The 20968-nt window shown below is 36.2% G+C and overlaps 5 protein-coding genes and 1 pseudogene across 5 annotated transcripts; 2 read left to right on the top strand and 4 right to left on the bottom strand.

The window, feature by feature from the left end:
• The first annotated feature begins 232 nt into the window (after nucleotides 1-232).
• On the top strand, nucleotides 233-1933 carry LOC147296107 (molybdopterin biosynthesis MoaE family protein). Its single transcript, XM_086228977.1, has 2 exons — nucleotides 233-323; nucleotides 1149-1933. Exon 2 carries the CDS (start codon nucleotides 1209-1211, stop codon nucleotides 1779-1781), a length of 573 nt encoding a protein of 190 aa, XP_086085103.1. The 5' UTR covers nucleotides 233-323; nucleotides 1149-1208; the 3' UTR covers nucleotides 1782-1933.
• Nucleotides 1934-2850: 917 nt separating this feature from the next.
• LOC147296106 (G-type lectin S-receptor-like serine/threonine-protein kinase LECRK2) lies at nucleotides 2851-4904 on the bottom strand (annotated as a pseudogene).
• A 1615-nt stretch (nucleotides 4905-6519) lies between these two features.
• Nucleotides 6520-7961, bottom strand: LOC147296105 (G-type lectin S-receptor-like serine/threonine-protein kinase LECRK3). Its single transcript, XM_086228106.1, has one exon. The coding sequence runs from the start codon at nucleotides 7921-7923 to the stop codon at nucleotides 6520-6522; it is 1404 nt and encodes a 467-aa protein (XP_086084232.1). The 5' UTR covers nucleotides 7924-7961.
• Nucleotides 7962-8782: 821 nt separating this feature from the next.
• Nucleotides 8783-15123, top strand: LOC147296104 (Transducin/WD40 repeat-like superfamily protein). The gene is made up of 18 exons (XM_086228747.1): nucleotides 8783-8850; nucleotides 8933-9029; nucleotides 9133-9186; nucleotides 9272-9324; nucleotides 9406-9439; nucleotides 9581-9671; nucleotides 9983-10074; nucleotides 10360-10434; nucleotides 10982-11073; nucleotides 11443-11572; nucleotides 11676-11765; nucleotides 12177-12242; nucleotides 12498-12589; nucleotides 12884-12949; nucleotides 13053-13119; nucleotides 13914-14002; nucleotides 14382-14508; nucleotides 14798-15123. Exons 1-18 carry the CDS (start codon nucleotides 8789-8791, stop codon nucleotides 14840-14842), a joined length of 1422 nt encoding a protein of 473 aa, XP_086084873.1. The 5' UTR covers nucleotides 8783-8788; the 3' UTR covers nucleotides 14843-15123.
• A 970-nt stretch (nucleotides 15124-16093) lies between these two features.
• Nucleotides 16094-18856, bottom strand: LOC147296103 (G2/mitotic-specific cyclin S13-7-like). The gene is made up of 9 exons (XM_086229582.1): nucleotides 18746-18856; nucleotides 17941-18070; nucleotides 17787-17847; nucleotides 17452-17679; nucleotides 17221-17349; nucleotides 16885-17133; nucleotides 16618-16779; nucleotides 16340-16521; nucleotides 16094-16238 (listed from the first exon to the last, which is right to left on the bottom strand). Exons 1-9 carry the CDS (start codon nucleotides 18780-18782, stop codon nucleotides 16094-16096), a joined length of 1323 nt encoding a protein of 440 aa, XP_086085708.1. The 5' UTR covers nucleotides 18783-18856.
• An 879-nt stretch (nucleotides 18857-19735) lies between these two features.
• LOC147296102 (histone H3.2) lies at nucleotides 19736-20355 on the bottom strand. Its single transcript, XM_086229583.1, has one exon. The coding sequence runs from the start codon at nucleotides 20288-20290 to the stop codon at nucleotides 19880-19882; it is 411 nt and encodes a 136-aa protein (XP_086085709.1). The 5' UTR covers nucleotides 20291-20355; the 3' UTR covers nucleotides 19736-19879.
• Nucleotides 20356-20968: the final 613 nt, after the last annotated feature.

Genomic DNA, 20968 nt, shown 5'->3' with positions numbered 1-20968 from the left:
ATGCTTATTTCAGTCAATTGTAGTAGACATTATATACTTGAAGATGGCCCATCTGCTCTTGATCGGATTCGAATGATCGCTTGTGATTTTGAATGCTCAACCCGTTTGGCTGGATGCATAATTTTGTAATTTTTAATGGACCAGGCCCGGACGACGTCGTTTCCTGGGTTTAAAAAAAATTAGTAGACTCAAATATTAGAGAGATGAGCTCTTTTGTCCCCGTTGACCAAAAAAAAAAAAAAAGGCTCTCTTCACCAGCAACCCTAGAGTGTTCAGATTGGAGTGGGATTTCGGCGGCAACCAAGTTGCTTAGAGGAGATTCGGTGAGAATCACGTGTCTGCTTAATCATGTGCTTTATCTGAAAACACTGATTACTAGTGAAACTGAATCATGTTTCAGTGCCTGCTTTTGTCATATTTTGCTTTCAATGACTAAATAAATCCTGTTCAACTTATAAAGCTTGCAAAGCCAATATGACAAAGTCTAATTTCTGGTTCTGAAATATAGATCATATATGGATTGTTCAGGGACAAAATCTTATCAATTGAAGAAGAGGGATAACCAATGTTTTCTTATCACTGCTCTGTGATTCCTGTCATTGGAATAATGGCTATTGCTAATTTGTAGATCAGTCTACCATCTAGCATATGTTGATTGTTGAATTGATCTGTATAATGTCAAATTACAATTTGGGAGGTGTTCTTAACTAATTGTGCTTATTAGTGTTAAAAGATTTTTCTGGATAGTGTTTTTCATTTTCCATTTTTTTCTATTTTAAGAAAAAGAAAAACAGGTTTTCTCATACATGGATCATGGATGTTGATAGGGGAGAAGATTTTGTGAACTTGATTTTTTAAAAGCTTGTGTTGATGGCTGATTGCATTTATGCTTGAGGAGCTATGTAATTACCGCTCGAGCTAAAACTGTCCCTTCCAATTTACCAGAGCCAAAGGATATTTATTGTGATATGTCATTGAGACAATGAGACCTTTCTCTTTGGTTCCTTAATTAGTTCAAATGGTACTGACATTATAATTTTTTGTGATGATATATTCATCATGTCTGTCATGTAATGATGTGGCTAATATGTCATCTACCTGGAGTTGAACCACAGAGCCTTATACTTTGACACGTGTTTGAATATCAGCTGAAAGCGGAGAGGATTTTGAGATACAAGTTACTTAGTCCTTAGCTCAGGATTCTGCTCATGTCCCAAACGAAGATGGCTGCTGAGGAGAAAAATCTAGTGGAAATCTTAGAGGAGCATACCCAAATTGACATTGCCAAATATATGGATTATGTCAGTGCTCCACAGGCAGGTGCTATTGCAACATTTTCTGGTACCACACGCGACACATTTGAAGGCAAAACAGTCTTGGAGCTGAGGTATGAAGCATATGTTCCTATGGCAATACGATGCATGAAATCCATTTGTTCATCTGCTAGATCGTCCTGGAATCTCCTCTCCATTGCAGTTGCACACCGCCTGGGCCCGGTTCCAGTTGGCAAAACGAGTGTTTTCATTGCAGTCTCAGCTGTTCATCGAGTTGATGCATTGGATGCTTGTAAGTTTATAATTGATGAGATAAAGGCATCAGTTCCAATATGGAAGAAGGAGGTTTATGCTAATGGAGAGGTTTGGAAAGAGAATTCAGAGTTCCTCGAGCGGAGGTTGGATCTTGGGATAAAGGATGTGGTATGCAATGAAAAACAAGTTGAAGCTGAGAGGCATAATAGGAAGAGCTGTTGTGGGGCCAAAGTAAAGGTTATTGAGGAATGAGATTCTGGCATTAGGTAAGGGTAATTTGCCATGCAATTTAGTTTCTTTGGCATCATCATGGTGATTGTAAAGGTGTGGAAACTGTGAATTATGCTTGAATTTTTTTATATGCTTTTCAATACAGTACTTGGATTATGCAGTTTTTTCATTGATCCCTATGTTGTATGAGCACAGATTCTCTTGGGAAATTAAAATCTTTAAGTGACTCAATAAACTTTGCTCTACATTATGAGAAGGCTAGAATTCACTACTGAAAAAGCACCAAAAAAAGAAAAAGAAAATACAATTTTCTGCTCAGTTCTGGTAAAACTTCCAACTGGTAATGAACCCATTTAATATTTTTGTTATTCATTCATCCAAAGTTTCATGGTGTATTCAATACAAAAGACAGAGTGAGTATTGCTGTAATGTCGGTAAACAGAAAATTTACTATTGAAAGCAGATATCCGATAAAGAATTACATAATAAGAAATCATTCTTCTTTTTGTTGAGACAGTGTTGAATATTGATATTACTTATACATACTTTATAGCACACACTAAGGACTATCAGATTGATACTACCATGTTGATAAATGCTGGTTTCGAGTCCTTGTGAATAAACATACATGCATAAGTGTTTGATATCCATATACCCAACTGCACTTACTTTGAACTTATAATGAGCATGGAACTGGTGGGACTAGCCATACAAACAGTTGCTTCAAGCAAGTACTGTTTGACATTCTTCATGTTAAGTGGGTCTTAGCCATACAAACCTCTCTTAGCCAAAACTTTTTATACGGTTGATATGGACTCATAATTTATGTGGAAGATATTGCGAGTAACTTGGACTGCTGAAAGATGGCGTCCCTAGAAAACTCACTTTCATTGTGTTGACAGAGTATGATGCAATGCCTGGAAATGATTTTTATACCAGAAGCTTTACAATTCAATGGACAAATTCAGATAAACAATTACATAACCAGAAATGATACTCTTTTTTTCTTTTTTAATGGGGACACAACATACATATTTGAAAGCCATAAATCAATTACAATTGCATGCATTCAAAAATTAAATTGAAGTGCTTATGCATCCTCATGCAAATACAAGAGCCCTCTCGCAATTCCTAAGGCAACTTGGCTTCTTTGGTACCATTTTGGCCTTGACTCTCCGAAGAGGAAGCTTGCTAGAGAGCCATTGCCCATAAACTCATACAAGAATTCGGTGCTTCCCTTCGTTGCAGAGTCCTAGTAGTAGGACTAAATTTCTATGATTTGTTCTGCCAATTGCGCTCACTTCAGCTTTGAATTCCAAATCATTTTCTTTAACCATATTGTCCAATCTTTTGACAGCAACAAACTTTCCATTATCAGATGCTAAAACTCCTTTGAAAACTCTTGCAAAAGCACCACGGCCTAGTTCTTCCTGGAATCCATTGGTAGCTTCTTCTAGCTCCTCATAAGTGAAATATCTCAAATTCGTGTCTGACATGACTAGATAATGTTGAGCCAGCCTTTTTTTTTCTATAATAAAATAGATGCGAGAAACAACCAAATAAGTTAGTAGCAGTAAGAGTAAGTTTAGGAACCCCGAGCTACTCAGGAGCACTTATCTGACAAGGATCAGTGTTGAATTATCTTTCTTTTTCGAATGTTTGCCACCACATCTGAAAGTCGAGTTTCTTTCCTTACTTTGATTAGAGCTTTTACGCGATTAATGGGGTCAATCCTCCCGTTCAAAAGAGGGAGTCCTTTCAGCCAACACTCCCCATTTCTGAAATTAGCAACAGCACAGAAACAATCACCTAGGCAAGCCTGCTTGCACCAGTCCTCAGATACAAGCTGAAATTCTCATACTCAGAATTAGGCCAATCTGTGTTTTCCCTCTCATGAAAATAAAAGAGATCTGTCTCTGGTGAGGCCTTATCACAGCTTTGTGAAATGAAGTTCTGTTTGCATCCTCTCAACACATCATCTAGATCGATGAAGGTGTAACCATCTGGGCACTGGCAAATTGGTCCATGGTCATCATCATGTTTACATACACTGTTGAATCCACATGCACCGCCGCCTTTCTCTTGCAAAAGTGTGATGCAGATATTTGGAGGTATGAAGGACAAAGTGGAACAAGTCATGAGCCGTGCTCCATCACTTGAGCCATTGCTTTTGGGGTAGACATAGTGCCTCAAAACTCCATCGTAGTCAAGAGTTGCTCCCTGGTAGAAATCTTGCATTGAAACTGTATTGGATGATATCATACTAAGTATGCTTCTGATCCTGAAAGTAAGGTAAATAGAGCCAGACTGTTTGAAGATGACCTGAAAACCACTATCCACAGTGTCGGTTGGCCAATAGAAAGAATTAGCAGAATCCAATGGGAAATGTGTTGTGTAAAGGAAGAGTTCTCCATTGGATTGTAGTGTAAAACGGAATCTTCCTTTTGAGTAATATGTTGCTGTATATCGGGCAATGAGTGTGCTCTCTCGATTTAGAGTCTGCGCGGGCAGGATTGTATCAGTTGGTTGATCAAAACTCTCCCACAAATTCATTGAATTTTGATTAGCCAGCACAAAATTTCCTGTGTCGAGCATGGCTGCATAGACAATTCCAGTACCAGTAGAATCAGCACTCCATATTTGTTTGCCTGTTGCCTTCTCATTGAGCAGAAACTGGCCATCTGTGGTGAGTTCTACTGTGGATCCTTTTTGCACTAGATTATTGCCATTGGCTGACCACACAATAGTTCTTTCAGGTATTGTGTTAAACCAGATGGCTAGTAAGAAGCCATCTTTACCAATTTTTTGGAAACCGAAAGCAAATTCTCCAGATGGTGAGGCCCAGAAAGAGTTATTGCCCTTTGCGACAAGGGATGATCCCAAAGATATATTCTTGTGAGTTTGAGCAGTGGTGCAAAATGGCAGCTGTACAAGGACAAGCAGAAAGCAGAAAGCATAAAGGATATGGTAGTTCAAAAGCCATGGTATGAACTATGCAGAAATATTTTTCTCAAACATCATTTGCATTATATATTCCATTGTTACTAGGTGAAGGAGTATGTTGAAAATCCATTGAAGTTAGAGATTTATTTTATTCACAACTGCAGCATCTTATTTCTACTATTATTCAATTACCGTAGACATTGACCAAGAATTTTACTAATTAAACAAGTCAATGCTTTGCTTACCCAAAAACAAAAAAAAAAGTCAATGCTTTTCCTGCTTTTTCTCTTAGCTGATGGCCTATTAATTATAAATCATCTGCAGCAGGACTGCTTGACTTCTAGGAATATGTTAAACTGAAAGAGCAATTGGAGTTATAAATCTCAAACCCTCAGACATCTCCCTCACATTCAAATCAACTTTTTCTAACCTTCCCAAGAAACAAACACAACAGAAACCCTTCAAACCCCCAAACATATTATTTTTCTCAAACACAAGAGCCCTCTTCCAATTCGTAGGGCAATTAGTTTGCTTAAATACCAAATACCAAACAAATGTTGTCCTCGTGGTATACAGGAGGCAATAGTAAGATTAATTAGATAGAAAATTCTTAATGACGTCTAGTAAGACTAGTACATATACATATAATATATGAAAGTTCATGTGTGCTGGTATGTATGAGTGCTAATTAATGTTTCTTCAATCCATTGACAACCTCATCTTTTAAATAATAATGATTACATACAATGTGTAAACTTATCAGGTCATGCAATTACATATAAAAGTGGATGATGTTTTAGATTAAACTGTCTTAGAAAATGGATGCTGGTGTAAGCGAATAGACCCATGGAGATTTGACTTTTTTGGATCATTCCACAAATCCTTTCCAGTGTTTTAAAAGCATTTATCTGTAACTGTCATTGTTGACTTCTTCATACAATGAACTTTGTAACTATTGGCTTTTCAGAGGTGTTTAATTAAGCTTGCTGTACATATGATGTAATAATACCTTTTAACTAATATTCCGAACAAAAAATCAGGACAGGATCTTTAAAATTGATAAAAACTTAAGCTCTACTGTTACTTAAAGTTTGATAAAATCTTTTAACTTAAACTAATATGCATATCTTATGTAAGCATTTTTTATTATGTATGCATATCCTGATATCCATATCTTGTTAGGCAGTTTGAAGATGTCTTCTTAGGAAGTTTTCTTAATTAAGAGTAACTTCGACAGCTAAAAGATGTCATCCCTATAAATCTCACTTTAATAGTAAAGACAGAGTATTGCTGTAATGCCAGGAAATGTATGTATATAGCAGAAAATTTTACTATTGAAAGGACATATCTGAACAAGAAACCATTCTTCTTTTTATTGATGAGATAGTCTTGAAAATTATTGATGGTACTTATACGTCTGTTGCCACACACTAAGGACAATCTGACTGACACTGACCAGTGACCAGGTTGATGGTCTTGAGTAAATATGATCAAACATATACACATAAATGTTTGATATCCAGAGGCCAATTCTTAAATTGAACTTATAATGAGCATGGATCTGGTGGAACTATGAATTCAAACAGTTCCTTCTAGAAACTGTTTGACATTCTTCATGGTGAGTCTTAGCCATATAGAACTCCTCTTAGCTAAAGCTGCTTATATGGAGGATATGAAATCCTAATTATAATAAAATATATACTATCCTAAACCCTTCGGACATAATAAGACTCCATATCATTATCTTAAACACCTTTAGCTAAGAGGAGTTCATTTATATTGAAATATTCTAAATTCTTTAGATAACTATAAATTACTAATTCCAGCAGTTCAGGAACACCAAGCTACTCAGCAGCAGTCCAACAAGGATAGAAGTTGAAGTATCTTTCTTTTTTGCATTTGTACCCCCAGGTGTTGAAGTAGAATTGTCTTTCCTCATTTTGATTAGAGCTTTTCCACCGGCACTGGGGTCAATCATCCCATTTGAAAGAGGAATTCTCTTCTTCCAGCAATCATTATCTTTGAAAATGGCAACGGCACATAAACAATCATCTAGGCAATTCTGCCTGCACCAATCCTCAGTAACTGGCTGAAAATGCTCATACTCAGAATAAGGCCAATCTGTGTTTTGCATCTCTTGTAAATAAAAAGTATCTGTTTCTAGTGAGGCTTCATCACAACTTTGTGATATAAAGTCCTGTTTGCATCCTTTCAGCTCATCATTTGGATCAACAAAGCTGTAACCAACTGGGCACTGGCAACTTGGTCCTTGATCATCATGTCTGCATATGCTGTTGAACCCACATGCACCACCACCTGTCCCTTCCCTAATTGATGTGCATACATTTGAAGGCATTAGGGACAAAGTAGACCAAGCCATTGGCCACGTTCCCACACTTGAGCTAGTGCTTTTAGGGTACACATAGTACCTAAAAACTCCATTGTACTCAAGAGTTGCTCTCTGGTAGAAATCCTGCATTGAAAATGTATAATTGGATGATACCATACTAAGCATTGTCCCATTCTTAGCTGTAAGGTAAATAGAGCCAGATTGGTTGAAGATGACCTGATTTCCACTACCAAAAGTTTGGGTTGACCAATAAGCAAAATTAGGAGAATCCAATGGGAAATTCGTTGTGTAAAGCACGAGATTTCCATCCGGTTGTAGTGTAAGCTGGAATCTCCCTCTTGAGTAATTTGCTGCCGTATAGCGAGAAAAGAGTATGCTGTCTTGAATTAGAGTCTGTGTGGGTAAGATTGTATCAGTTGGTTGATCAAAACTCTCCCACAAATTGATCCATTTCCGGTTAGCCAGCACAAAATTTCCTGTGTCAAGCATAGCTGCATAAGCAACTCCAGTACCAGCAGCATCAGCAATCCATATTTGTTTGCCTGTTACAGTATCATTCAGCCTAAAGTGGCCATCTGCAGTGAGTTCAACTGTGGATCCTTTTTGCACTAGATTATTGCCATTGGCTGACCAAACAATACTTCTTTCAGGTATTTTGTTAAACCAGATGGCTAGTAGAAAGCCATGTATACTAATTTTTTGGAAACCAAAAGCAAACTCCCCAGATGGTGAGGTCCAGTAGGAGTTACTGTTCAGTGCAGTGAGGGATGAGCCTAATGAAATATTCTTGTAAGTTTGAGCATTGGTGGAAAATGACATCAATAGAAGGAGAAGCAGAAAGCATAAAGCATATGGTAGTTCAAAAGCCATATGGTACAAAGGAGCAATATTTCTCTGATGTTTTTCTTCCCTGGTCTACTAGGATTAATTAGACAGCAAATTCAGATGATGTCTAATAAGACTAATATATGTACACATATATAGTGACGATTTTTTTTTTATCTGGATAATTTTTTTATTAAATAATGATTTCATACAAATCCATGGTGTTTAGTTTATCTATCTTATAAATGAACCATTGGTGTAAGGGTTTAGGCATGTGGATTTGGCTTTTTGGCTGGTTTCAAGGTCCTTTCCACTGTTTTTGAAGCATGTAACTACCTTATTATTGATATGCTAAATGCTAATTGCATAAAATATGTAAACTTATCAAGTCAAGCAAATGAGCAATTACATATTCATGAGATTAAATGGATGGTGTTTACTTTAATTATCTTAGAAAATAAACCGTTAGTGTAATCGTTAGACATGGAGATTTGGCTTTTTGATTTGTCAAAGAAAAGAAAAACCTTTTCGAATATTTTAGAAGTATTTACCAATATATAACTACCCTTAATTATTTTTTATCCAAAGCAGTGTATTTCTCAACATATCAACCATGTCCCAAAGACCATAATTTATAATAAATAAAAAAGAAAAAATCAACGAAAGCAAACAATAAATAAAGAAAAAGTACCCTTAATTATTTGAGTTTTTCGTACAATAACATTTGATCATTGGTGTATTGACTATTTGGCGTGGCCCACCCATGAGTCATGACCCACCCACCCGTGACCCGACTACGCATCAAAGCGCGCGTTAATCAGCACGACACGCAATGGCGGGAAAATTGAAAATGCAACTTTTAAGCCCCAATTTCTTAGCTCTGCTATGATAGAAAATTATTCACACTGTCATGGACAAATTCTTAGTCCCTCTCAAGCCCTCACTTCAAAATTCCACTAAACCCATTCGAAGGTAAATCCAGATCTGTATCCCTTCTCAATTGAGCTGCTTCAAATTTTCTTTTAAATTGAGATTTGAGGTCTTCATTGTTTAGGCATAAATGGAGTCGAAGCCTGATCGAATTGAACGGAAGGTTGGAGCCCAAGTACCGCCATTCCTTCTCTGGCTTACTCATGCAATCCTATTCGGAGGTGGTGGACGATTTATCAATTTTGCCATGGCTAAGTTTGTCAATTAGTTAGCTACACTATGCTAGTACATTGATTTATTTGGTTATTTTGCTGTTTGATATAGATTAGGGCATTTCCACATTTGTACCACATCGACGGCAGACCGTGTCAAACCCATGTATGCAATATTACGAGCTCAATTTGTTATTATTATTATTATTATTGAAATTTTGATTAATTTTGTGAGCTTTTTACTTTTGTAGACGAATCGGATCATTTATGGCACGCATTTTGGTCTTCCAGTGTCAAATAAAAAGTCAGTATCTATTCTCATATATATATATATATATGTGTTTCATATGTTGTAGAAAAGATTGCTCATTGTGATACTTTTCAGGCAAGGAATCTCTGCACTGGATTTTGACAACAAGGTAATCCATTTTGAGTTTTCTTTTGCTAGTTACGTTTCATTTTGTGTGTGTGTGTGTGTGTGTTACCTTGACTTTTCACTTCATTTCTTGTATTTACATCTTGGCATTTTGTCTTTTTTTCCTTTGCAAACTTTATCTTAGGGAATATACCTGGTATCCGTAACCAAATCGGGGTGCTTAACAGTGCATGACTTTGAAACTCTTTATTGCCAGAGTAATGAACCATTGCTATGTAAGTGCCTTCATTACAGCTTGTTATCTCTTGAGATGGAATGGTAAGGATATGTAATTCAATCATGGGCTTATTACAAAACACATCCATCAGAAAGTTAAGTTAAGGGGCACGATACCAGAATATTTTACATTTGGTTCATATCCATTTTCTACTAATATGTATGTATTTGTTTAAATGGATTTTTGTTACTATCTCATTTCTGTTATAATGCAGGGACCACATTCTTTTTACGTCTCATAGATGCTAATTCATCTTGTGCTCATTACAACATCTTTTTCTTAGCTTCTTTACCCCTCTTTTCCTGCTAGGCTTGAAGGAAGATGAAGCAAAACACGTGTTGCACCTTTCCTTACCTCAACAACTCGACTCTGTACGGTGGAATCTTGCTAACCAAGATGAGGTTTGACTTCAATACAACTTTTACTGAGTTATATATATATATATAATAATCAGGTAGATTATAGATGATTTGTTATAATATTTGTCTGGTGGACACTTGAAAACTGTTGTGTCACTCAACCTGTTTACCATATCAGTTTTGATGGTTGGTTTATTGTTAGTCCCATAAACTTAAGCTATTACAATGTGGACCAACAGTTACTTTATACTCTAAAACACTCCACTTTGATGACCTTATTTCTCCTGGATTTCTAACATTAAGATTTGTCTAATTTGTTTTCATTAGGTCGTTTGCACATCTATGAAAAGGAATGAAGTACTTATATTTGATATTGGTTACATCTCTTCTGAACCATCCGAGGTAAGTTTCTCTTTTCATCTATCATCATACTCCTGATACACTCTCTTTGGAAATATATGCAGTAATCTGCTCCAATGGGCATTCATTATGTCATTGTGTCAACTTTCAAATGTGTTATTAGATGTGTTGTTATTTTTTTGGGTATTCATTTTACTTGTAGCATGAAAATCACCTAACCATGTTTTTTTTTTTTTAAATAGAAACTTTAGAGGGATGCAAACACACACACGCGGACATGTGGACCTGCACTCTCTCTCCCATACACACACAACACATAGATGATTTAATTGAGGAAAATGTAGTGAGGGGGCCGAATTCCAAGTTTTTTAGGTCTTGTCGGGTTAGAACCTTAGTATGTAATGAACTCCTCTATGCAAATAAATTTCTATTGACAACTTCTATCATCTTTATCTTTGTTTTTCTTTCAAATATGTCTAGTATGTGGGCTATGTATTGGTATGAAATTCTTTGCATAATATGCTGGTTATATATTGGCATAACATTCTCTTTGTATATGATTGTAATTATTCTTCACTTTTGGATCCAGGTGTTAAAAACAAGACCTGGTATTGCTGGCCTTGGGTCTAATATTCATAAAGGTCTTTCTGATCTTGCTTTTACTTCACTTGATGATTCAAGGTTGGTGAAAATAGGATAAACCTTTTATTTTTTGTTTTTTCCCCAGTTTTGAATGAAATTATGAGTTCTGACAAAAGAAGAAAATGAATGAACTTATGAGAGACTCGGAAAATATATCTCATTTATAGAGGAATATACTTAGTCATGGGGTCTATGCATTCCAGTATAGTTAACTTACTGGAAGTAAGGCTTAGAGTTTAGTTGAGATGTTCCCATATGTAACTCAACATATATCTTTTCTTTCAATCCCAAAGTTCAAACAAATCAACTGGCTTTAGAACCACCGCAGGAAATTCACGGGTAAATTTCTCGCTTGTATCAGTTTGTCTTTCTAATGCAGGCTTTCCTTTTTATGGTGAATTATATTAGGGTACTTGCTTCTGATACATATGGTGTAATCAATGTATGGGACAGAAGAATGAGTCCATTTCCATGTCTTGAACTTACGACGAATTCCCGTGGAACCCTTAATAGCATCCAATTAAATGTTGAAAATCAGGTCTGTAGTAATTCAGATTTTTGTTTAATCTTTTATCTTTATATTGACATTTATTTCTAAAGGAGTTTTAACAATTATATATATACATATAAATATTTTTCAGATTGTTTTTGGAGCTGGAAAGCATGGGTTTATTTATGTATGGGATCTTCGTGGAGGAAGAACATCTTCTGCTTTTCAGAGTCATAAAGAAGTAAATTTGGGTTCTTATTTTTAAGAATAATGTTATATTTACCACATTTTTATACCATATTTTTATACCATCTTACGTGTCATTATTTTACTGGACAAAGTTTTTCTTTTTCTTTTTGGATTTTTGTTTTTATTTTTTAATGTCCAATGCATGAATGCCATGTAAGTTGCCACATAAGGTGGTATAAAATTATGGTATAAAAATGTGGAATGTCTAGCACTACTGTATTTTTAATTACATATTTTTATTTTCTAACTTCATATAATATTACAAGAACTGAAAATCAGCACACTGAACTATTCCTAGCAGTTCTGCTAATATACCAAGGACAATCTTGACAAAATATTGAACTTGATTGGTATATATATGTTCTGCAGAACAAGAGTAATAAGTTTTTTTTTGTTTGTATAGATATGTCATCCACCTCTAACGTCATTGAAGTTATCATCAATGTTAGAGAAAATTGGGCCTCTGAAGGTATCACATATGTTTATTATTTACAAAAATTGTTGTTAGAAAAAAAATAATTATTCATAGAGAGCTGTGTTTATGCATTTTACCTTGTAAGCACTATATATTTGTTCATATTCTCATATTGAAGACAGAAACCATAAACAATTTAATATCAGTAATGTGAACAGTTAGGTCTATTTTACTAGACCAGTGCTGTATACAAGTCATGATTTGCATGCTCTTAACTAACACAAAACAAATTATTCTCATTTTTTTCAGGCACAATCAGACATTGTTCCTAAGGAAATACACTCCATTAATTTTGATCCATCTTGCCCGAACCAATTGGCATTCCATCTTGATGATGGTTGGTAGGTCAGGGGATGAATTCTTTTCCACTACTACTACTACTATTCTGAATTTACAGCTGCATTTTTCTGACACTTGCTAACTTTTTTTTCTGAATTAAAAAAATCTTATTTGGAAATAGATTATGGTCTAAGTCAAAGTGCGATGTACTCTAGAAAACAATAGGAGTACATGCATTATGTAGGCCATATAGCCTTTAATGATGTTTCCAATTAGAATATGATATAGCTTTCTCTTCCGAAAAACATCTCTAACATATTGTGTATTTTTTCTTGCTTGTACCTCATTTAATGTAGGTCGGGTGTTTTGGACGTTTATAATTTTCAAGTTACACATATTCACTGTCCTCCACCTGCTTGGCTGTAAGTAAAGTTAAATCCATTCAATAGGCTGTATTAACATTGGAAACATTAGCATGTTGTGTTTAATAGCTCTATTTATATCCTGTTCATTTTGAGGGAGTAGAAATGATTCTGGCATGTCAGCTGACCTGTCATATTTGAGAAAACCTTCATGGCTACCAACAAATTCGGTAAGGAATTTCAATTATTGGTTCCCCCCATTTTTCATTATTTAATTTCATTTTCATGTTATGAAAGTGAAATACATTTTGGTCTGCTTAGTTTTGATAGCATGGTGGAACTTGTGATGGTAGCATATAATTTGTTTATCAATTCACCAGCTTCTCTTGAACAAAGCATTATCTTGAATTGCTTATAAGTGGCCCTTTATTTTACCTTTGGTGGTATTAGCTAAGAGGAGAATTGGATATTAACTTTGGTTAGAGAAATTATCAGATGAAATTTTGGAATCTAAAATAATGAGGGGTACAAAAGAACAAAGCAGTATTTATGTGCTTTGTTAAGCTCACTAACTTGTAGAATGACCGGTACATATTTGTCTAAAAGGGAATTTTCTTGTTTATATTTCATACTGCATTTCCATTTGCAGAACCTGACTGTTTCTTATTTAGACATTTTGCATCTTTTTAAATGAGAATTTCTGTCTCATAAGCAGTTTTTCTATCCTTGAGTCTTGCTCAGCAATCAATGTACAGGGTGGAATTGGGAAGTTAGGTTGCTTGAATTTGATATAATGATTTGAAAGTTTACATCATTGCTGCTTGTATACTTTGAGTCATTTCTCATTTGGTTGATTACACTTGTTTGGTACCTGTGGCATTACTATGCACTTTTTATTTTGTTGGCCTTAAATTTAATTTATATGATGTGTATCCATTTCTATGAGATTGTACAGAAAAGTCTTAAAGTCTTTCACTCTCTTACCAAACTCAGTATCAGGCTACTCCAATGTTTTCTAATGCAGATCTATGTTGTTGGATCGTCAACTGACAGCGGCATTCATATTTTGGATTTCTATCCAGATTCAAGCTCTCCTAGCCATGTGGACTACAAGTAAGACACTCCTTACCACTTTACTTTAGAGGTTTGTTAATTAGCCATCAGGTCTACCCTGGCTTAAGATAGGAATAGCAATGTGGGCCTCAGTAGCCGAGCAGTTCTTATCTTCAGAATGAGAGCCACTGGGTTCAACCCCTGGAAAAGGGTTTTGTTTTGGGGAGGATACCCCTACTGTGCTGCCTAAGCTTTTCTGTTTTGCAAGAGTATGGCAAAGTACAAGTCCTAACCTGGACTAGCAGAACTAATAATTTAATACATAACCTGCTTCTTTTATATTTTGCCCTTTGTCTGCATACACACTCGTGTGTGTGAGCGTGTGTGAGCATGCTGCTATTTACTTTCCTGTGCATTTGCTGTTAAAAAATTGTTGTAGTGAGGATGTACAGAGTTTTTCTGGAGTAAAGAATCAAGACAAGCAAAATAGGTTTGTTCCATTGTCTGAAGGAGTAGCTGCATGTGCAGTTCATCCCCTCAACAGTACCATCATAGCTGGAACAAGGGTTTGTATTCTTGAAAACCTCCTTTATTTATTCATGTTTTTCAGATCCTAAAAAATCCTATGACATGACTTCTACTCCAATTATACACATGCACATTTGTCTTACTAGATCTGTGCAGTTGGTTTCATGAGATACACTATTGAGTCGTGACCCAACCTACACTCTCAGTCATCGAAGACTTTGCAATGCTTCAGTTATGATTGCATTTCATCACGAGTCTCATATTCATGCACCCTCATTCAATAACACTGACAATAAGGCCTAATACTTTATGAATGATTGGTTTCAGAATTCATCTTTGCTCATGATTTCCCAAAGGCACAAGCCATGTTAAGGTGAACAATTGAAGCCAGTGTGCAGAAATGTCCAGTGGTCAAGAAACAACTGCTGATGCGCTCTACCTCGGCACTCATAGCATTTGTACAGTTCATAAGATGTATGCAAATGTGAAGAACCTGGAACTATCCGTCAACCAGTTTATCAAATGAGCATAACAACCTTGGAGGAAATTTATTTCTTCCATTCATGAGCATTGAAGTTTGGTATTAAATGATAATTGGTCAGCTCACGGGTCATATATCCAGAAGACTAGAGGTGCTTTATTTTGTAGACCATTCTGTGGTGTAACTGAACATTGTATAGGGTTTAAGGTTATATGGAGTATTTAAGTTATTTAGGGTATCCCGAGATTGGACGATTGCTGTAGACAATAGTGAAAAGTTCTGAGAAAATTCATATAATGATATTAAAAAGCAAAGTATGACCCAAAAAATTCTATGTTGTGTGTGTGTGTGAGAGAGAGAGAGAGAGAGAGAGAGAGAGAGAGAGAGAGAGAGAGAGAGAGAGAGAGATTTCCTGGTAATGATTGGCATTGTAGCTTTGTACTCTAAACTGACCTGCATTCTACCAGCCAAGGGCACACCTTTTATTTTATTTTTATCTTGAGAAGGGGTCAGAACTTGTGATCTCTTCCAACCCATTAGGAAGATAAATATTACTGAATCAATAATTAGTTGGTACACCTTATTTGATATATTAGTTACTTTGAAGCCTCACCCTATTAATATAATATTTATTAAATACAATGCTCGCTGCCATCGTTATAACCAATTTCAGTTTCTTCAGTTTCACGCTCTAATAACCAATTCAACTGATCTTATGCTCTGTATCACATGGCAACTTCATTTTTGACTGTTTGACTTGTGATTCATGAATGTTCATATCTTTTGTGTTTCAGATGCATCCCCTCTCTTATGTTTCAGATTCATCCAAACAAGAACTACTTGGGCAATTGATTTAAGAGTTTATTTGTGTAATTTCAATTTCTCGCACATTACAGCAACCCCATCTTCATCCCATGGACATAAAGCCCATCTCTGATCAAACCTTGTACTTCTTTGTTTTCATTTTCGTTTCATCTTAATCTCTATATTGTTGAATCTTGTTGCAACAATGACAAACCCAATCTATATAACATATATAGAAAACTGATGATATACATGTCTCTAAGAATCTTCTTGTTTAAAAACGCCACTAGCATATGGTGTATGGTATACAAAAACTAACAAATTTCAAAATAATATCTTCATGAAGATAAGAACTGAAAACTTTTGGCCGGACTCAGACGAGCAACAGCACCATATTCAGGTTTTGAGAATTTCCGATAAGCTGCTTGAAGAGCACTCTCTGCAGCATTCACGTGAAAGCCAACCAGGAGCTTGGCACAATCCCTGTTGTGTGACAGAACATTACTTGAATTAGTAAATGATATATGCCTTTTGTATGGAATATGCTTACAGACTATATGATTATACATGAAATAAGAAATTACCTCAACTGTTCTTCGGAGTAGCCAGTGTGGTGCTTTAAAGTTTCTGTCCAGAAAGGATTCTTGTTGAGGGTACAGCGCGCAGCATAGACGGCAGCAGCAGCAATCAGGGATGGGCAGTACAAAATAATTGTTGGATAATGCATGACACCAAGCTGAGCAAGAAAGAAAACCATATTCTCCATCTGCAGGGTAAGAAAAAGAAAATTAATATTTGTTACTTCACCAAAAAAAAGAGTTGAAGTATTGTGTTTTCTCAAAACTCATAGTAAATTAAGTACCTTCTGATCAGGTGAAACAGAAGCTTTGATATATCTAGAGAGAAAGACATAAGGTGTGGGAACTGTCAAATACCATCCCAACTTCTCCAGGATTGCTTTCTCCATGAAACGTACATGATCACCACTATAAGCATAGTCTGACAAGCTAACAAAGTCATGGACCTGCATATTGAGAAGCTCGTTTCAGATAAAATAGAATGTTTGAGAATCAGAGTATGAATATAAGAATCTTCAAGCACAGTGATTAAAACAAGTGAAGAACAGTACTTGTGGACCCCAAACTTCCTCATATTTGCATGCTATAACCATAGAACTAATGCCAACTAGCTGAAGTTCGCTCCTCCTAATAATCTTCACTGAAAGGTACCGATCAATTATATTCACGGTGAGGTAGAAGGTTTCAGGCATCAGTTCAAATTTCCTGTGAACTTCTGTCAACCAGTCTATGAGGATTGATCTCATCTTTGAATTTATGTCTGGTTGTGAGTCCATGTAATCATGAACTCGGCCTTCAGCCTGCATGAGAAATTTTCATTTGTAAGAGAAGAGATAGGGAAAGGGGAAATTTGTAGGGGGGGGGGGGTGGAAGAGAATAGAAAATACTTCTGCGAGCTTGTAGAACTTGTACAAGTCATCAATGTATTCAACCACTGCTAATTCATCATTAACATCAGCTGCATCGAAATTTACAATCTGTTCCTTTGGTTTGGTAGTGACTCCACAAGCCATAGCCTGCAGCAAACAAAAATTCAATATTCCAAAACAGAAACAGAAGCAATTCTCTCAAAATATGGTCAAAATCAATTCATATGCCAAAAGAACGTCTAAACTCACCTTGCTTCGAGCTGTGAGGATCGAAGTGAGAGTCTTGACTTCCTTCCTTGAAGGCCCTTCCTTTGGCTTTGGCTTGCATCCATTAACAGGTTTATCCTTTTCTTCTTCATCAGAACTTATCACAACCACATCCTCATTTATCAGCTTCTTTGGAGCTACTGCCACTTTCTTGGCAGGACCGCGTTTTCTATTGAGAGCCCCATCTTCAACAACCGGCACTACTGGGTTCTACAAATGTAAGAGACCAATGCAATGAACTGGTATCATTAACTCCAAGTTTCAGAAAGTAGAATTTCATTAAGAAAGTGGTAAAAGTAGTTGTCGAAGGTTATTACCACATTGTTTTCTGATTTTGATTGTGCCTGTGCCTGTGCTAACAGTTGCGCATGATACCTCCTGCAACAAGTCAAGACTTTGTGAGTGATTGCTTGGGCGTGTAGGCATGCGTGCGTGTGTGTGTGCGTGTGTGTTAGAGAGAGTGAGAGAGACCTTGTGATGGGGCGAGAAATCTGAACAGGGGGCTTCCCTTCAACAACCTGAACCGCCTTATGATTAGTGAGGTCTCCAAGAGCTCGCCGGTTCCTTCTTTGTGCTTCTTCATTCTTGACTTTGCCATCCCCTTCAAGAAAAACAAACATAAATGAACAACTAAACAAAGTCCAGTTTTCTGTATGAAAGAAATACATGAGAATGTGACAAGATCAAGAAATAAAATAAAACAAAATGTCCCCAAAACAATCTGAATGACTCCAACCACAAGAAAGAACACGAAATAAATCAAAGAACCCAGTTGGCACTGAACCCACAAAGATTCAGAGAAACAAACATGATAGTCATTGAAAAGGATAAAGTAAACAGTAAAACCAGAAACCCAATAAATTCAATGTTCCAGATTTATTAGAAAAAAGAAAAATCAAGATGAAAAGAATTCTTCTGCAAATCAAAATAAATAGCCCTAACAACCCAATGATCAGGGGAACAGAAACCCAGTTAAAACTACAGCAAACGAATTCAAAAATTACAACGAAGAATAATATAAACCCTATAGACACAGAAATCCAAACTGGAAAAGGAAAAAAAGTACCAAAACCCAAATAAAATTTGAAACAATCTCTGTTCTACTCAATAATCAAAAGACCAGTACAAAACCGAGAGAAATAACCATTATTTATGAACGCAGAAAAGAAAAGAATACAACTTTGAAGGAACCTATAACACAATCACAAAACCCACATAGAATCATCGAAGAAGAAAGCAAAACAAGTGCTTAGATGAGATTAAAATCAGTGAAAACCTCTGGGTTGTGGAGGAAGAACTGCTCTAGTGTCCATTGCCAAATCTTGATGATCAAGGCCGAGATGTCCTCCTTTTCTCTCTTTGTTTGCTTTTTTTGGGTCTGATTCTGTATTTGTTTGCTATGCGCTTGTGTTTTTTTCAGGAGTTTATGAGCAAAGGGTTTATATTTGAAGCTCCCGAACCGACGTTAGCGCCAACGGTCAATTTTTTATATTTGAAATTGCCACCGTTGGATCTTGTACGGCTATGATTCGTTTTGAGAAGGGTTTAAAATTATGGTGTAATTGGCAAGTTTAACCCATCTGGCATTTTCCACTGCGCACCAGACAAGTTCCGCTGTTTTTACCATATAAGCCATTTCATTAAATTGGTAATAAAAACAAATGAAATGCCTCCACCTTCAAATTCTTAAGGGCTCCATACATTTTCCATATATGAGTATTGCTACATTTATAAAAATTTGTTTATTAATTTACAGAATTAATTTGATAATTTGAAATATTTCTAACTCAAATATTACTTATGTAGTTATGTCCGATCCCAAAAAAGAAAAGGTCAATGATGTGGAAAATGATACGGCTTCATATTTTAGTACTTTTCTATTATAAATTTGCATATATTTTTTTTTTTAATCCCTTTGACGAATTTTATTTTTTGTTTCACTTAAATGACAATTCGACTAGTGAACTAACAAGTTTCTTGTAGTAATAATATTGAGTGTCTATAAAATAATTGTACAAAGAAGTAATATAGTATATTCACAAGGAAAAACATTTTAGTTAATAATGCAAATTACCATAAATATCCAGCTCCTATGAAACTTCAAGTCTTCAAAATGTTCATAGCAGAAAAAAAAAAAAAAAAAAATTGTGCAAATAAAGGAAACACATATCAAACCCATGGTATACAAAATGTTAAGCAGCCATTGATTCAATAAACCTTTGAAGAAAAGCAAACAAGACGAGCAATTAAGAAGAAACCAAAAATATCAACACAAATCCAACAAAGCATTAGATTTCATTTCAACTACATGTTACTGACTTCCCCACATTACTCAAGAATCAACAACTAACTACATGTCGTTTTAACATCACCAGGCACTATATGATTCCTAAATTACCCTCCCAGATCTCTAAGCCCTCTCGCCCCTAATCCTACGAGCAAGCTGAATGTCCTTGGGCATAATGGTGACCCTCTTGGCATGAATGGCGCAGAGGTTGGTGTCCTCGAACAGCCCCACCAAGTACGCCTCCGCCGCCTCTTGAAGCGCCGCCACGGCGCTGCTCTGGAACCGGAGATCGGTCTTGAAGTCCTGAGCAATCTCCCTCACCAGCCTCTGGAACGGAAGCTTCCGGATCAAAAGCTCTGTGCTCTTCTGGTACTTCCTGATCTCCCGAAGAGCCACCGTCCCCGGCCTGAAACGATGAGGCTTCTTCACTCCTCCGGTTGCCGGAGCTGACTTCCGAGCTGCCTTCGTCGCCAGCTGCTTCCGAGGTGCCTTCCCTCCGGTCGACTTTCGGGCAGTTTGCTTGGTACGAGCCATTGAGAAGAAGAATATGAATGGTTTGAAGGGTTTTTGTTGTGTTTGTTTCTCGGTAAAGTAGGGAAACGCAGAAGAAAAGCGGTGGGAATTTTTTGTGGGTTTTGGTAGGTATTTATAGTGTGGAGTGGGAGTGGAGGGAAGTGTGAAAATTTCGTGCTTTTTTGAATGGTTTTGGGGGGAGTTTTTGGACCGTTGATAAGATTTTAATGAACGTCTAAGATTACTAGGAGTGAGAGGCGTGGATCGCGATCCGTGGACATTTGGATTTACCAATTAGATTTACATCTTTAAGGGGCATCATGTTTTAACTTGGGCTTTATTTACCGATATACTTAGCTTTTTGTTGGGCTTTTTTCTAGATAAATTTTCTTAGGCCTTTTAAAATTAGTTTGTCTTTATTTTTAGAGAGCATTATACCAATGTTTCTCGAATTTTACCTCGAGTATCATTTTGATCCACAAACTTATTTTTTGAATTATATAATTTACAAACTTTCACCTATGTATCACTTTAGTCCATTCCATATATTTTTTTTTGTCAATTTTAATCACGTATATCATGTTGAGGGAAGAAGAGAAGATGAGCTACCATTTTTACCTTCAAAAGAGGCTCACATGTTTGACACGTGACTAAAATTGATGAAAAACATAAATGAAATTGATGGAATAAACTAAAATG

This window comes from Dryas octopetala, chromosome 1, assembly GCF_963921425.1.
Source record: "Dryas octopetala chromosome 1, drDryOcto1.1, whole genome shotgun sequence".
Classification (NCBI taxonomy): Eukaryota; Viridiplantae; Streptophyta; class Magnoliopsida; order Rosales; family Rosaceae; genus Dryas; species Dryas octopetala.
The sequence above is the reverse complement of the archived record's forward strand: the minus strand, read 5'-3'. Positions and strand labels throughout refer to the sequence as shown.